At 46.2% G+C, this 17,628-nt stretch overlaps 1 protein-coding gene across 1 annotated transcript in view; it reads right to left on the bottom strand.

Annotated features, from left to right (window-relative positions):
* TEK (TEK receptor tyrosine kinase) overlaps positions 1 to 9,781 on the bottom strand; it is a 48,759-nt gene extending 38,978 nt beyond the window's left edge. The window contains exon 1 of the mRNA XM_080987721.1: positions 9,432 to 9,781. Coding sequence (XP_080843847.1) covers positions 9,432 to 9,504 — 73 coding nt within the window. The 5' untranslated portion in view covers positions 9,505 to 9,781. The remainder of the gene's footprint in view (positions 1 to 9,431) is intronic.
* Between the last annotated feature and the right edge of the window lie 7,847 nt (positions 9,782 to 17,628).

The raw sequence follows: 17,628 nt of genomic DNA, 5'->3' as shown, positions 1-17,628 counted from the left end.
AAATATCCCAGCCATAAAAAAAAACATGTTTTGTGTGTGTGTGCGTGTACGTGCAACTCACAAAATAAAATTATGGAACAAAATCACGCTGCCTAAGAAACTGTTGACATGTTTTTGCAGAATAATCATTAAGTTTCCTTTCTAACTTCACATTTCCTCCCTATCAGCTTCGTATGGAAGGTGGAACAGATTACAACTTTCCAAGAGAGATAACAGACAGGGCTTTTAAATTATTATTTTCCCCCGTTGAAACAGTCCCCTATTTAGCTCGCCTCTTGTGTAGCCTCTTGATTTTGCTAAGTGGAGCAAAGTTGCAAACAGCATTTCCTTTTGCTCTTAGTTCCTTTTGCCCTGATATATTTTTCCTCTTTTGGTTTTGCTTTCTAGGCTTTTAGGTACGTTTGTGTGGTGCTGTAGAATTGTTACTGGAAATCGACGTGGCTACGTTTAAGAATGATTGTTATGCATTACTTTATCTAAAAGTGACTGGCCTGAGTCTCATGCGTGTCACTGAGACGGGAGGGTTTCGGTTACTTTTTGAAGTATCAGTTCATATTCAGGTAAATGTTGTTGCACTACAAATACCATCATTCCCGACCACAGGCCATGCTGGCTGGGATTGATGGGACATGTAGTCCAACATATGGAGGGGCACAGGTCCCCTACCTCTATTTTCATGGATAAAATTGTTTGAACTTGGGCATGATACTCCCAATCTGGGCATGCATATAAAATCAATGCAAGACAATAATTCACATTAACTTTTCCATGTAAAATACACGTGAATTGTTGTGTAGGGAGGCCTCCCAGGCATTTTTGCTGTAGCACCACAATTAAGGCACTGGAAGGCTACAAAACTGAGTAACTAGTGAGATTCAGAACAAAACTCCCTGGTCCTGAATGGGGCAACTGTGCCCCTGAAGGACCAGGTGTGCAGCCTGGGAGTCATTTTGGAGTCACAGCTGTCCATGGAGGCACAGGTCCATTTTGTGTCCAGGGCAGCTGTCTACCTACCAGCTCCATCTGGCAGGATGAGACATACCTGCCTGCAGACTCTCTTGCCAGAGGTGTGCATACTCTGGTTATCTCCCGCTTGGACTATTGCAATGTGCTCTACGTGGGGCTACCTTTGAAGGTGACCTGGAAAGTTCCGAAATGCGGCAGTTCCGATATCCGGCAGTTAGACTGGTGACTGGGAGCGGCCGCCGAGACCACACAACACTGGTCCCAAAGGACCTACACTGGCTCCCAGTACGTTTCTGAGCATAATTCAAAGTGTTGGTGCTGACCTTTAAACAGCCTCGGTCCTGTATACCTGAAGGAGCATCTCCACCCCCATCGTTCTGCCCAGACACTGAGGTCCAGCGCTGAGGGCCTTCTGGTGGTTCCCTCACTGCGAGAAGCCAAGTTACAGGGAACCAGGCAGAGGGCCTTCTCGGTAGTGGCACCCGCCCTGTGGAACGCCCTCCCACCAGATGTCAAAGAACTAAACAACTACATTACATTTAGAAGACATCTGAAGGCAGCCCTGTTTAGGGAAGTTTTTAATGACTGATGGTTTAATGTATTTTTAATCTTCTGTTGGAAGCTGCCCAGAGTGGCTAGGGAAACCCAGCCAGATGAGCGGGGTAGAAACAACAACAACAACAACAACAACAACAACAACAACAACAACAACAACAACTTGAAAAGAAACTCTTGCATGGGATGGTTGAGAACCCCCTCAGTGAATATTCAAATCCCCCCAACAGATACAGTTGTCTGAGTCAATCTGAAAAACATATTCTTCTGCCACTTTGTCAATATCTAGATAATATAGCCAATCCATGATCCAGAAAATTGGAGTATTATTATTCTCATATGGTTGCTGTGCACTGAAGAGACAAATCAGGCCTTCTTTTCACCTGGAACTCACCTGAACGCATTTCCGTCACCTCTCAGGTGGGCACCGTTGCCATTATAAGAGAACAAGGAAGGTGATCGTAGTGAGTTTTGCTCAGTGGCATTGTGGGCACCTACCATGCGTCCGGGGGTGCGTGTATCCGGGGGGCAAGGCTCAGAGTGTGGAGGGTGAATGGAGCCCGTGCCCAGCCCATGCTGCCACCGGCCCACCACCACCAAGTGGGGCCGCGCTGTGCCCCTTCTCGCCCACAGCCCTTGGTGAGCATAACTCACATGCACCCAAAGGACACACTCATGCTGCCTTGTGATGCTGAGAGGCTGTGGGAGGAGGGAGGGCACATGCTTGTTGCATCCTCCTCAGCCAGCCCTGCAGCATTGCAAAGTGGCGTGGGACTGGCAGGGCAGCAAAGAGTAAAATATGCCCCCACAAAGGTACCCCTGGCCACTGCCCCGCTGGCCTTCCCCAGGCGACGCCACTGGTTCCGGCACCTCTTTTTCTAGAAAAATAGGACTGAGCTGAATCAACCTATACCTTCAGTGGTGTTGTCAGGAGGTAAAAAGGTAAAGGAAAATGACCCCTGGACAGTTAAGACCAGTCAAAGGTTTGGTTTTTGTAATGTATCACCACTTAGGGTAACGATCAAGGTTTTAAGTAAGTTACAAGCAAAACCAATTTCGATACAGGAATGTTTAGGGGAGGGGAATAATCATTTCCCATTTTGCGAGTCCCGCGTTAACAGTTTTGTGTGACACCTTTAAGATTAACCAGTTTGAAACGGGAAACGGCCATCAAACTGTATTTGAAAGGGGTAAAGGTACCCTTGACTGTTAGGTCCATTCGCGGATGACTCTGGGGTTGCACACTCATCTCTCTCTATAGGCCGAGGGAGCCGGCGTTTGTCCACAGACAGCTTTCTGGGTCATGTGGCCTGCATGACTAAACCGCTTCTGGCGCAACGGGACACCGCGACGGAAACCAGAGCGCATGGAAATGCTGTTTACCTTCCCGCTGCAGGGGTACCTATTTATCTACTTGCACTGGCATGCTTTCAGACTGCTAGGTTGGCAGGAGCTGGGACAGAGCAACAGGAGCTCACCCCGTCGCGGGGATTCGAACCGCCGACCTTCTGATTGGGAAGCCCAAGAGGCTCAGTGGTTGAGAACACAGCACCACCCGCGTCCCTCAGGAGGATAGGGCTGTCGACAATATGTCCTGGGCTCCACCCAACAGAATATGCAGGGTGGTCTCCCAAATACAGTAGGGTTAGCTTACCACATTTCGAAGCATGCAAGACAATACACATTGATACCTACCCAAGGGAGGAGGTGTCAAGCCACTGTCAAAAACTGCGTATCATGCATCGAAAGAACGCATGAGGGGGCTTGATGAACCACGTAGGCTAGCGGTGCCCCCCCCATCATGCATTTGGAGGGTGTGTGCATAATTTCACACAGATTCCCTGTGGGTGTTAGCCATATGTGTGGGCCACCGTCGTGGGGCTTTCTCATTGTGCCTGGTGAGAAAAGGCCTAGGGTCATGCAGCTCTGTGACCCCCGCCCTCATGCATTCGTTAAATTTACTAACGTCTTGTTTGAACCCCCCTACCCATGGGGCTGTGGTGCTTGTGTGACCCTGACTCAAAATTAAGAGAAAATTGCTTGTGCAATAGCCTTGTGACATGTGGCGATTTCAAATAACGTATTTAACATTTTTTTAAAAAAATGGCATACAGTGGTACCTCAGGTTAGGTACTTAATTCGTTCCGGAGGTCCGTACTTAACCTGAAACTGTTCTTAACCTAAAGCACCACTTTAGCTAATGGGGCCTCCCGCTGTTGCCGCGCCGCCGGAGCACGATTTCTGTTCTCATCTTGAAGCAAAGTTCTTAACCCAAGGTACTATTTCTGGGTTAGCGGAGTATGTAACCTGAAGTGTCTGTAACCTGAAGCGTATGTAACCTGAGGTACCACTGTACCGTTATAAAATATGGATATGCAATATGAATATATTGTGCAAAGGTGTCTATCTGAGTCATAGTTTGCCCAGTCTGTTTGCCGGGACTGCTGTTGTTTTGTCTAAGGCTACAATGCTATGCACATTTACTAGGAAGTAAGTCTCGGTGAACACAGAGGTGTATACTGTACTTCTCTGTAAGCTGGTTTAAGATCAGGCTGAACGATAAGCTGCCTTGTTGTGTTAATTGTGCGAGGGAGCTGACATGCAATGCACCATGGGCCCCATCCCCCTGGTGTTGCGTGGCTTTCCTGCCCCCAACTGCTGTGTGTTGAGTGTGGACAACTGAGCAGGGGAACTCTGTTAATACAGACCTTTCTGTACATGAAATATTCAGTGGAAGCTGGAGCACCGATGGTGCAAGACTTATACAAAAGCCTATGCACGAAGGGCTGCACGTACAGAGGTCCATATATCCAATTCATGGGGCATGACTGCCCACTGAGCCTCTTGGGCTTGCTGATCAGAAGGTCGGCAGTTCAAATCCACGCAACAGAGTGAGCTCCCATTGCTCTGTCCCAGCTCCTGTCAACCTAGCAGTTCGAAAGCACACCAGTGCAAGTAGATAAGTAGGTACCACTGCAGCGGGAAGGTAAACAGCGTTTCCATGAGCTCCGGTTTCCATAATGGTGTCCCTTTGCGCCAGAAGCAGTTTAGTCATGTCGGCCACATGACCCGGAAAGCTGTCTGTGGACAAAAGCCAGCTCCCTCGGCCTGAAAGCGAGATGAATGTCGTAACCCCATCGTTGCCTTTGACTGGACTTAACTGTCCAGGGGTCTTTTACCTTTACCTTTTGCCTTCACATAATTCATTTATGAAGATGGCTAAAGTGTAACTGTGTTTGCTTAGTGACAACTACTGGTTCCTTGCCTTCCTAATTCTCCCACCACTATCAAATATAGGAAGCAAATGTTGTTGAAATGTGAGAGGGGGTTGAGGCTGGCAGAAGGCGGTCTCTGAGGCAGTCCCTAATCTGTGAAATTTCTTTTTTCACAGAGCTGTGCCTGGTAATCTCATTGCATAGTTTTTTTCATATGCTGAATACCCACCTCTTTCACTTAGCCTGGGACACCCAAGAAAGGTATTTTAAAGCCATGGTCTCTTCTTCTGATTGTTATTTGTGTGTGTGTACATTTTAAAACTGATTTTAAAATGTATATTTATATTGTTGAAACCTTCCCTGGAACCTGATGGGACTTTATGGCAGGGTCAGAAACTCAGATATATAAGCTAGGCGCCAAATGGCTCCTTAAACCAGGGTTAGGGTTGCCAAAATGGAATGCCTCGTTGCCATTTTGAGGCCGGACGGCTCGAAAGTTGTATTTCTCAATACAGTGGTATACCTCAGGTTAAGTCCTTAATTCGCTCCGGAGGTCCATTCTTAACCTGAAACTGTTCTTAACCTGAGGTACTACTTTAGCTAATGGGGCCTCCTGCTGCCGCCGCGCCGCCGGAGCACGATTTCTGTTCTCATCCTGAAGCAAAGTTCTTAACCTGAAGCACTATTTCTGGGTTAGCGGAGTCTGTAACCTGAAGCGTATGTAACCCGAGGTACCACGGTATGACTTTTTGGCTCGTAAAATTCATTCGGATTGTGCCAATAAAATATAACGGATAGAATTCGGCAGGATGTGTTGCTGGTACAGTCAAACCTTGGTTGCTGAACCCCTCTGTTTTGGTACGTTTCGGCTCCTGAACGCAGAAAACCTGGAAGTAAATGCTCCGGTTTTCGAACGTTTTTGGAAGCCGAACGTCTGACGCAGCTTCCGCTTGAGTACAGAAGGTTCTTGCAACCAATCGGAAGCCGCGCCTCCATTGTCAAGCATTTCAGAAGCCAAACGGTCTTCCAGAATGGATTGCGTTCGGCAACCGAAATTTGACTGTATGTGGAAATAGTCCAGATACTAGGATCCCCAGGCATGCGACTCCAGATGGTGGAGACATCAGGCACTATCCTGGCACCCAGGTATCTTCACTTGGTTGCAGGTGGTCGAGCACCAGGTGCAAAATGCACCTGGCGCCTGGCTAATTTCGAACACAGATTTATGGTGAAAGGCAGATAAGAAATCCTAGTAATAATAATATTGCTACATATCGTGGCATATGGAGATTAAACCACGACGCGGGTGGCGCTGTAGGTTAAACCACAGAGCCTAGGACTTGCCAATCACAAGGTTGGCGGTTCGAATCCTCGCGACGGGGTGAGCTCCCATTGCTCGGTCCCAGCTCCTGCCAACCTAGCAGTTCGACAGCACCTCAAAGTGCAAGGAGATAAATAGGTACTGCTCCGGCGGGAAGGTAAACGGCATTTCCGTGCGCTGCTCTGGTTTGCCAGAAGTGGCTTAGTCATGCTGGCCACATGACCCGGAAGCTGTACGCCGGCTCCCTCAGCCAATAAAGCGAGATGAGCGCCGCAACCCCAGAGTCGGTCACGACTGGACCTAATGGTCAGGGGTCCCTTTACCCTATACCTATGCTGGTAGATTTTGCATTCTGTTGCTTTCACATAATGGCTTCACTCAGCATTTAAGGGCATTTTTGTTTATCGGAGTTACACCTATGTCGGAATGGGGAATACATTCCTTCCTTTATTGCCTACAGCAGCAGTTTTTTTGGCAGATCTATGGGGTTACACAAGGAAAGGTAGGGAAAGCAATTTCTTTGGCAGCCGTGCTCGGAGGCCTTGTCCCCACCTTGGAACAAGGGTGGAGTTGATTTTCGCCTTCTGGGCAGTGGCAACACCCGCAACAGACCTCCTCCCTTCTTTCCTTCCCCACAACCACTTGGGGGCAAGGTTAAGCGAGTTTTAAAAGCTCTGCCATTGACTCTCTTGCCTCTCCTGCTCAGGGGGAATGTCAATACTGTTTTCCTGGACTCCGCCTGTTGTATCTAAAGGAAGGCGTATTTGCATTGTCTTCCACGGCTCGCCCCAGGAAACATGATATCACACTTGAACAAAAGCGGGAAAGCTGACAGATCTATTGAGATGGGTGTGGCTACATAACACACCTAAAGCAGCTGAGCCGTGTGGATTGGCGGGTTTTCAGCGCTAGGGCTTCTCCTTGCCTTCATTCCTCTCCCATTCCCACCTATGCCTATGTAATTTTAAGGGCTAAATGTTGAGGTTTCAAGGACAGAGCCAATGGGACAATTAGCAAAATAAGTATCTTCAGGGCAGCTGCTCTCATACAAGAGCAAAGATTCTCACGGGGGGGGGGGGGGCAGAAAGGGTACAGTAGCTGTTGTTGTTTTATATAAAGAGCTGCAGGTGTGCTAAGTTCACTTAAAAAAACTAAATAAAGCTCCATTTATTCCAAAGAGGACCAAGTGGGAAACAGGGGTATGTCCTCCCCTCTGCTTTGATCACCACACTACCCCTGGATGGTATGTTCGGCTGAGAGAAAGACACAGTGATTGGCCAAGGTAACACAATGAACCTCATGGCTGCTGAGCAGGATTTGAACCCAGCTCTCCCTGGTGGAAGTTGACCACTCTTGTCCATGGAGTCTCAAAAAGTGCACTTCCTTTCTCCAAAACTGACCTCTGTTCAGACATATGGGATTTCTGTATGCTGGCAGCTGGTCATCTGTAACGTTTTAACATACAACCTAATATGTCACAAAGCATCCTATGATCTCTGCTTTCTCGTCTGTTCAATAGCAACTTTTTAGCCTGAATAAATTTGAGGCTTCTCTAGATACAGCTTCTCCTAACTCATTTGTGAATCACCAAGCAAGCTGCAAGCTAAGAGCCGGGCATATTTAAACCTGTTGATTTTTAACGGGCTGAAATTCATCTCATTTTCTCTTGGATTGTGCCCATTGTACAGATATTTACACAAAGACCATACTTGCGGAACCACTGTGTATTCAGACAGGTGTGAAGGTTAGCATTTGTTACGGACTTTTCTGCCGTGTTTTCTCCTCAAGTGCTTGACGCTCAATGAAGCTAATGTGGGGATGATGTTCTAGTACTCTAAAGCCTTTGCCCACCTGGTGCCAGGTGACAAATTCCACCATTCCTGACCACTGGAGTCCAACAAAATCTAGAGGGCGCCAAGTTAGAGAAGGGCTGTTCTAGTAGTTCATCAGATACAGATTTTGTTGCTCCCAGAAGAACTGAATAGAAAGTTTTTGGAGGTGAACTCTAGACTCCTTTTTTTGTTATTTATAGCATGTTTTACAACCTAGTTTTCAAATTTCCTGAACCAACGCACAAGTATTCTTTTTAACAGAGGGGACTAGATCATAATAGAAATATCATAAACACGGCAATGATTTTGGCATCAACCCTCCAGAGTAAATGGTTAGCAATAAGTTATGGCGTGTGAAAAAAAACTGCTCCCTCCCCTTCTTATTTCCCCTCACAAGCATACTGTGCAATGGGCTCCTCTTATTCCTATTGTACGGATGGACCAGTGAGGTAAGTAAAAACATATTGGATAAACTCATTCAGTGAATCCATGGCTATGGAGGATTTGAACCCAGACCACCCGAGTCAACATGCTAGTTATCACAAGTTTTGCTCTACTTTTCTTATTCCACCTGTCTTGCTTCGCAAAGTTTTTCTTATAGTGCATCCCTATAAACAGCTCCTTTAAAAAGCCAAATTCAATGGGACTTACTCCTGAGTGAGTATAAAATTGGTCCCATCTCAAGTTTGTTTAGGATTGCAGCCTTAATGTTGCAGTGTAGAAAGACTGCCTGGAGATAAGGGAAGTGAGCAATACTTGTGATAAACAGAGAAAAGGTAAAAGGAAACGGAACAAGCTACATTTTCTCATTTTAAGTATCACTATCTTTGACTGAAGTAGCAAAACATCTCCAGGCATTAAAAGCTTGCGTTTAATTGCCAAGCACTAATTATAATAAATGCCACACTTTGCAGTTCTCACAAATCTATATAAACAATGGATGCTAACTCTGCCATTAAGCAGTGATTTAAATCCGTTTGTAATGTAAGCACTCACATTAAATGCATCTATCACAACAATGTTTCACCCCATTAGTGCCTAGATTCGCAAAGTGAAAGGGATGTAATGAGAGATTTCAAAAGTAAAAACACACCCTGATATTGTAGGTGTGTCAAATTTATTTGCAAAGCGCCCCGGGGAACAAAATTGGGAGTCCTTTTCTCAGCAAATTCTCAGACGGTTGATGTGCTACTTCTGAACCGAGTTAGGAACAGTCGTATTATGACCATCAATATCATCATTATCGAAAAGATTTATTACAGCAATCTAAAATGTATATTGGACTCAAGCAAACACCTGCAAAGTTATCTGCCTGCACCCTCCCCGCAACAAATTCTCAAAAAATAATAATGTGACAGGCAGGAGTCCATCATAACAAGCTGCATCGCCGGGTGACTTCTCTGGAACAAAATGAACAGAAGATTCCAGGATCAAAAGAGACAAGGGAAAAGGATTTTGCAATCTGACCCTTCCTTGGTGCATTACAGAAGTTCACTGACATCCTCTGACAGACCCCCCCCCGAGTAACTGAAGGAGTCTTACCTGAAAGCATGAAGCTGAACCCGCAGAAAACCAGAAGTGGCAAAACAGTCCCTGCTTTGCCAAGTATATCCATCCAGTTCACGGAATAACAGATGCCCCTTTCAGTGGTAAAAGACCCCTTAGTCGTTGCTCTTTGCTTGCATCGTCAGAGCGATGCTCGCCGGCCCAGGAAGCAACAAGTTAACTGCAAGACCGAGAGTGGGCTAGAACAAAACTCTGTGGCTGTCTGAGCAAGCAAAGGGAGTTTTAAGTTCCTTTTTCCTGTTTCCTCTGTAGATTAGGATGGGGAAAGGCAGGATCTTAAAGGCATTATGCATCAGCAGGATTCGAGAGGCTCTCTGCGAGCTCCATCCATCTCCTACATCTAAACACTTATCTGCAGCTCTGGGGAGCGGGAAAGAGGACTGCACTTTGAGAACCCCCAGCAGGTCACGGCCAGCGCTGTCAGAAACAATAGGGACATCCTCTAATAGGAAGAATTAAGAGAATAACAAGCCCCTCCGCCTATGTGTGGTATGTGAAAATGTGCCAGTCCACCTCCTCTTCTAATTACTCCCAGAGATACTATTCAAACTTTCAGGCCCCCATAAAAGGCTTTTAGGGTGGGGTAGACGGGGGTGAAATCCTTTTGTTTTCTTGATTTATCTGTTTATAATGGCTAACTTCTGGGTTCTCGGGGGTCATTCGAGTCTCCAGAACCTGATCTGGAATCCCCCAGGGTTCTCATTGATGGTCAGGTTCTGTAAGAAGCAAAGCTGGCACCACACTTAGCAGTTCTTAGCTTTTCAGCTACCTGAGAGGGAAAAGTGGGTGGGGGGTGCGAGATTTATTTTTTAAGGGCTAGGGGAGGGAGGGGAGGGTGGTTTGATGCGCTGCTTCCTGAACGATCACCTTAGAAGTAAGATCAGCATTCACGCTGTTTAGAAAGCAATGTAGCAAATATGCCCTTGTGGGGGGCCGGACAATATTTTGGAAAAGAAAAAAAAAATGAACGAATTCCTATGCCCCACAAATTACCCAGAGATGCATTTTAAATAGAAGCACACATTCTGCTCATGTAAAAACACCAGGCAGGCCCCACAAATAACCCAGAGATGCATTTTAAATAAAAGGACACATTCTACTCATGTAAAAACACGCTGATTCCCAGACAGTCCACAGGCCGGATTGAGAAGGTGATTGGGCCAGATCCGGCCCCCGGTACTTAGTTTGCCTACCCACGCTCAAGAGATTAGCAAAGGAGACAAAGAGCTACAACAAAATGTTGCAGCATGGAGGGTCTTGTTCACTGTTCCGGTCAGCCAGTCATGCTCTTTTCACAGATTTCCCATCCCATTTCCCCTCCTGTCAGTTTCTTCCCCGGCTACATTTCCAGCTGAGAACTGAGCTCACATGTGATAAGCAAAGAGCTGCCAGATGTTTCTAAGCAGCACTGGTTGGCTTTGGGTGAGCAGAATTAAGCTGTTAATTTGGTGAGGGTTGGTTTTATTTTCTCTGGATATTTATGTCTGCTTTGGGGCGGGCAGCAATTCGCCTGAATTGTAGGCTGGGCAGAGCAGCAAATCTCTGATATATTTCTCCCAAACAGATGTGTCTATAAACTGCTCCAACATGATGTTTTGGGGACATGGAGGTCAAGGGCAGCGCTAGCTGCTCCAGCACCTGGGGGCGGGGCGAGCATCCCAGGGAGTGGGGTGGTGATGTCACCCCCCCCCCCAGGGATGACACCCAGGGCAAACCGCACCCACCACACACCCCTTCCTCCCTCGGTGATGGAGATGATTCAGAAGATCAATTCCATTTTTCCTTTTAGGTCAACATCAAATAGCATTCTCTGATGCTACAATGACACTGGGAGGTTAAATACACATTAAAAGTGCAATCCCATGCACATTTACACCGAAGTAAGTCCTACTGTACCCAGATGCTTGGGACACGGGTGGCGCTGTGGGTTACACCACAGAGCCTAGGACTTGCTGATCAGAAGGTCAGCAGTTCGAATCCCCGCTACGGGGTGAGCTCCCGTTGCTCAGTCCCTGCTCCTGCCCACCTAGCAGTTCAAAAGCACATCAAAGTGCAAGGAGATAAATAGGTACTGCTCCGTCGGGAAGGTAAACGGCGTTTCCATGCGCTGCTCTGGTTTGCCAGAAGTGGCTTAGTCATGCTGGCCACATGACCCAGAAGCTGTACGCCGGATCCCTTGGCCAGTAAAGCGAGATGAGCGCCGCAACCCCAGAGACGGCCACGACTGGACCTAATGGTAAGGGGTCCCTTTACCTTTACCTTTTTTAAGTCCTACTGTATCCAGTGGAACTTACTTCCAGATAAGTGGATATAGGATCGAAGCCAAAGGCTGGAATCATGAACATGCTTACTAATGAATAAACCCCACTGAACACAGTAGGACTTATTTCTGTGTAAGCACGAGAATATTGAGCTGTGAAGTCGCTGAATTATTCTAATGATCTGCTAAATAAGAGCATTAAAAATCGTCTGGAGTGTCTTCTGCTGAATTTGCATACAAATTTATTAATGGGTGGCAGTCTGTTTCAGTGATCATATCTCTATTTTCAAGAAGATTGATGTCATGTTGTTTAAAGGGGTTGTTATTGTTTTTTAAAAAAACTGCAAGTACTCCAGAGGAGAATTTTTGCACAACAGGTAATCTTTCCTATGAGTGGTTTTTTTCCCCAGCCACCAGAATGTAAGTCAATCTATGTAACAGAAGTTTTTGCTTTTGGGGAATCTACAACTATGCACTATTCTGTGTGGGAACCTGCCCTTAGCTGAATGTAAAACGCAGCTTTGCAAACTATAAACTGCATTTTGGCGGGGAGGCGGGTGGAATTTGCAGGATCGACACCCGCATGCGATGCTCCATTGGCACGGCATAATTCCAGAGGACCCAAGAGGTTTATCCCAGCTCATTTCCTCCTGCTACTATCTCCTCCGAGAAGTTAAAAGAAGCTAAGTTTGGTTCGGCGTTATGCATATCCTGCTTTGGAAACAGTAACAAATGCCAAAAGCCACAAGAGAACAAAAGGCAGATTTTTCGAGAGCTCGGAGAAATGCTTGTGCCCTAGAATCCTATTTCTGTACGACAAAGTTGTCCAAGTTTCCCCAGGGCAAAAAAAGCAAGTATTCCTCAGTATGTCTAAGAGGAAATAAAGATGGACAGTTTACAAGGCGGTTGCTCATTCTCGCTCTCAGCCAAGAAGGAGGAGAAGGTGATAAAGAATGGAAGAATAATAAGGCCAACTGGGTTATACCAGCGATGGGGAACCTTTGGCCAGGGAGGTTGCATAGTGGTGGCAGGTAGCAAAAATGGAACCCAGTCAAATTGAGCCAGTTTTGATATCGAAGGCCTGGTCCATATTTTGCATCAGGGCAGGGCTGGATTTAGGTTTGATGAGGCCCTAAGCTACTGGACTACTGCAATGCGCTCTATGCGGGGCTACTTTTGAAGGTGACCTGGAAACTACAACTAATCCAGAATGCGGCAGCTAGACTGCTGACTGGGAGCGGCCGCCGAGGCCACATAACACTGGTCCTGAAAGACCTCCATTGGCTCCCAGTACATTTCCAAGCACAATTCAAAGTGTTGGCGCTGACCTTTAAAGCCCTAAATGGCCTTGGCCCAGTATACCTGAAGGAGCATCTCCACCCCCATCATCCAGCCCAGACACTGAGGTCCAGCGTTGAGGGCCTTCGGGTGGTTCCCTCACTGCGAAAAGCCAAGTTACAGGGAACCTGGCAGAGGGCCTTCTCGGTAGTGGCACCCACCCTGTGGAACGCCCTCCCACCAGAAGACATCTGAAGGCAGCCCTCTTTAGGGAAGCTTTTAATGTTTAACAGACCACTGTATTTTAATACTCTGTTGGAAATCCAGCCAGATGGGCGGGGTATAAATAATAAATTCTATTCTATTCTATTCTATTCTATTCTATTCTATTCTATTCTATTCTACTGAAGGTAATGGGGTCCTTTATATGTCCAGCTGTCCTTTGTCAACAACAATTTGTTGCTGTTTTTTTGTGTTGAATATATGCTGTATGGTAATTTATGGACCTCATAGGTATCTAAAGTCATTTGCACATGCAGAATGTGGGCACCCTATATGTATAGAAATGAGCAAACTGGTGATATTTTAGGGAGCAGGCTAGCAGGCGGGGCCCATGACTTACATCATAGGAGCCTACTCAACGCAAAACACTGTTGCTGTATGCAGGTTTTATTTTATTTGTTTTTTATCTTATACAGTGGTATCTCGGTTTAAGAACAGCCCTGTTTACGAACGATTCGGTTTATGGACTCCGCAAAACTGGAAGTAGTGTCCTGGTTTGTGAATTTTACCTCAGTCTAAGAATGGAAGCCGAATGGTGGAAGGGCATCAGCGGCGGGAGGCCTCATTAGGAAAACGTGCCTTGGTTTAAGAATGGTTTTGGTTTAAGAACGGACGTCCGGAATGGATTAAATTCGTAAACCGAGGTACCACTGTATTTTGGAAATATACATCCAGTTGTTTTTTTCCTTTAATTCTTTTGGGGGGCCCCCAAGAGAGTGGGGCCCTATAGTTTTTTTAGCTTATACAGTGGTATCTTGGGTTAAGAACTTACAGTGGTGCCTCGCAAGACGAAATTAATCCGTTCCGCGAGTGTCTTCATCTAGCGGTTTTTTCGTCTTGCGAAGCAACCCTATTAGCGGCTTAACGGATTAGCGCTATTAGAGGTTTAGTGACTATTAAAGGCTTAAAGGCTTAGCGGATTAGCTGCTAAAAGGCTATTAAAGGCTTAGCGGCTTAGATAAAGGGGGGTAAAAGCGAAAAAAAAATCTCAAGACTCGCAAGACATTTTCGTCTTTCGAAGCAAGCCCATAGGGAAATTCGTCCTGCGAAGCAACTCAAAAATGGAAAACCCTTTCGTCTAGCGGGTTTTCCGTCTTGCGAGGCATTCGTCTTGCGGGGCACCACTGTAATTTGTTCTGGAGGTCCGTTCTTAACTAGAAACTGTTCTTAACCTGAAGCACTACTTTAGCTAATGGGGCCTCCTGCCGCCGCCGCGCAATTTCTGTTCTCATCCTGAAGCAAAGTTCTTAACCTGAGGTACTATTTCTGGGTTAGCGGAGTCTGTAACCTGAAGCGTCTGTAACCTGAAGCGTCTGTAACCCAAGGTACCACTGTACGTAAATCTGGCACTGCATCAGGGTTTGGCAACCTTTTTTGATCAGTGGCAACACTTGTAATTTTGGAGAAAGAAAAAAAAAGTGCTATGGGTGCCAGTCACAAAATGGCTGTCATGTGGAGGAGTGGAGGGGGGGTGGCATATTACAAAATGAATCCAGTGGGAGCATGACACAGAACAGGAAATTTCTGGAGACCCTTTGCAGGCACCATAGGATGTTTTGGTGGCACCTGTGAGCATCATAGTCATACCTCATGTTACATTTGCTTCATGTTATGTTCTTTCAGGTTACGTCCCGCGGCGACCCGGAAGTACCGGAACAGGTTACTTCCAGCTTTTGCTGCTCACGCATGCGCAGAAGTGCAAAATCGCAACCTGCGCAGACGCGCCGCTGCGGGTTGCGCTGTTTTCATGTTGTGAACGGGCCTCTGGAATGGATCCCGTTCGCAACCAGAGGTACCACTGTACTGGCAACCCTTGTGTTACATCAGTGGCATGGTGGAGGAAAAGGACACATTGCCTGAAGACCCTCCAAGTGCCCCTATTTCCCAGGAACAGCCCCGGATTTACAGAATCCCGGTTTCTGATTTGATCCCAGAATGTCCCGCTTTTCCTTAGGATGTCCCAATTTTCATTGGAGAAATGTTGGAGGGCATAGAAGGGATGTCCCTATTTTAATAGGTCATGGAATTATGTGACTAGTGAGCCAAAGAGATACCGTAACTATACGACCCTTAGAAGACATCTGAAGGCAGCTCTGTACAGTGGTACCTCGGGTTACATATGCTTCAGGTTACATACGCTTCAGGTTACACACTCTGCTAACCCAGAAATAGTGCTTCAGGTTAAGAACTTTGCTTCAGGATAAGAACAGAAATTGTGCTCTGGCGGTGCAGCGGCAGCAGGAGGCCCCATTAGCTAAAGTGGTGCTTCAGGTTAAGAACAGTTTCAGGTTAAGTACAGACCTCTGGAATGAATTAAGTTCTTAACCCGAGGTACCACTGTATAGGGAAGGGTTTTTTTTTTTAATGTTTAATGTTTTCTTATGTTTTTATATGTGTTGGAAGCCACCCAGAGTGGCTGGGACAACCCAGTCAGATGGGTGAGGTATAATAATAATAATAATAATTAATAATAATAATAATAATAATAATAATAATTAATAGTAGTAGTAGTAGTAGTAGTAATAATTGAATAGGACTTCCTTATTTTCATCAGAGAAATGTTGGAGGGTTAAGTGCCTTTGCCAAGTAAAGGGTGAGTAATTTGGGGGAGGAGAGGACATTTTGCAAAAAAAAAAAAAAAAAGGAGGGGGGGAGAGCTGTGCTCAGAAAACCTAGGCTGCCCTTTTTTGTTTCTTAGCCAAAATACTGCTTTTTTTCATGACTGTGTGGTTCCAACTACTGCTTTTGGTTGTCCTGCAGCCGGCTGTGAATAAGAGCCGGAAGCTACTTAGCTTTGGAAATATGCTGTGTGTCATTTCAAGGCTGGAATTTGAACTCAGCTCTGTATAACGGCGAAACACGTCGTCCTTCCCTTCTCATTCTTCCCTCTCCCGTTTTAATGCAAAAATAAGGAATGTTTGGTTTGGAAACCATTCATTTATGCTCTCCTGGCACTTCCTTGATTAATGTCTCAACATTGTTCTTGGTTCGAATGGCCATCTCTGTACACAACAATTCACTGGCACATCAAGTTCTTGCGATGTGCCCAGTTGCAAAACTGACTTTATGGTTTCCGATGTACACCCACCCCACCTAAACATCAAATTTGCATGCATATAATAAATGGATCGGTCAAACGATAGACCTCCTTAATGTGGCACTTCTGGGAAATTTTAAGGCTGGAACTACAAGGGCAAATTCTGAGATCTTTTAGAGAGAATTACTAATTTGGTGGCTGATGAGTCAAAAGGGGAAGGGATGGGGAAGGCAACTGACATTCAGATTTACACAGCTCCAGAAATCACATTTTGCTGCCTTCCACGGAAACAGGTCACAGAAACCCACAGGACCGCAATACTTCAGGACCGCCTCTTTCCGTATGAACCTAGCCGGTTCCTGAGATCATCTTCCGAGGCCCTCCTTTATGTGCCTCCTCCTCAAGAGGTCTGGAGGGTGGCAACACGAGAACAGGGCCTCCTCTGCAGTGGCTCCCCGTCTGTGGAATGCTCTCCCCAGGGAGGTTCACCTGGCGCCTTCATTAAACACCTTTAGGCGCCATGCAAAAATGTTCCTTTTTAACCAGACCTTTGGTTGACCTGATCAACATCCCACACCCTTTTAAAATGTGGCTCTTTTGTAAAAAAAATTAACTTTGGATGAAGGGTGGGCAAGGTAAAGGACCCCCAGACGGTTAAGTGCAGTCAAATTCAACTATGGGGTGTGGTGCCCATTTCTGCTTTCAGGCCAAGGGAGCTGGCGTTTGTCCGCAGATAGCTTTTTCCGGATCATGTGGCCAGCATGACTAAACCATTTCTGGTGCAACGGGACACCATGATGGAAGCCAAAGCACATGGAAATGCTGTTTGTCTTCCCGCTGCAGCGGTACCTATTTATCTACTTGCACTTTGACGTACTTTCGAACTGCTAGGTTGGCAGGAGCAGGGACAGAGCAACAGAAGCTCATCCCATCGCATGGATTCGAACTGCCGACCTTACGAGAGGCTCAGTGGTTGAGACCACAGCGAGGTAGGTAATAAATTGTACTACTACTACTACTACTACTACTACTACTACTAAATGCAGTAGAACAAGTGAATCCCACTTGTTCCTATTTTGGGGTGGGATTCATTTGCATACCAGCAAATTCATCTTGTGCAATTCCAGCTGATTTGGTGCTTGGAAGCCACAAACCCACCTTTCCAATGCCCAGATTTTTCTGTGATAAGGTGGGAAAAGGCACTGGAAAGCGGTCGGACATCAACTGATTGAAACAACATTGTCTAACCTCTTTGCAAACAAATCAGAATGAATGCTTAGTAAAGCGTTCCGGCTGGAAAAATATCCCCACACATC

Source organism: Podarcis pityusensis (genome assembly GCF_964106645.2).
Source record: "Podarcis pityusensis genome assembly, chromosome: 17".
Taxonomy (NCBI): Eukaryota; Metazoa; Chordata; class Lepidosauria; order Squamata; family Lacertidae; genus Podarcis; species Podarcis pityusensis.
Note: the sequence above shows the minus strand (reverse complement) of the source record. Positions and strands in the feature narration are given on the sequence as shown.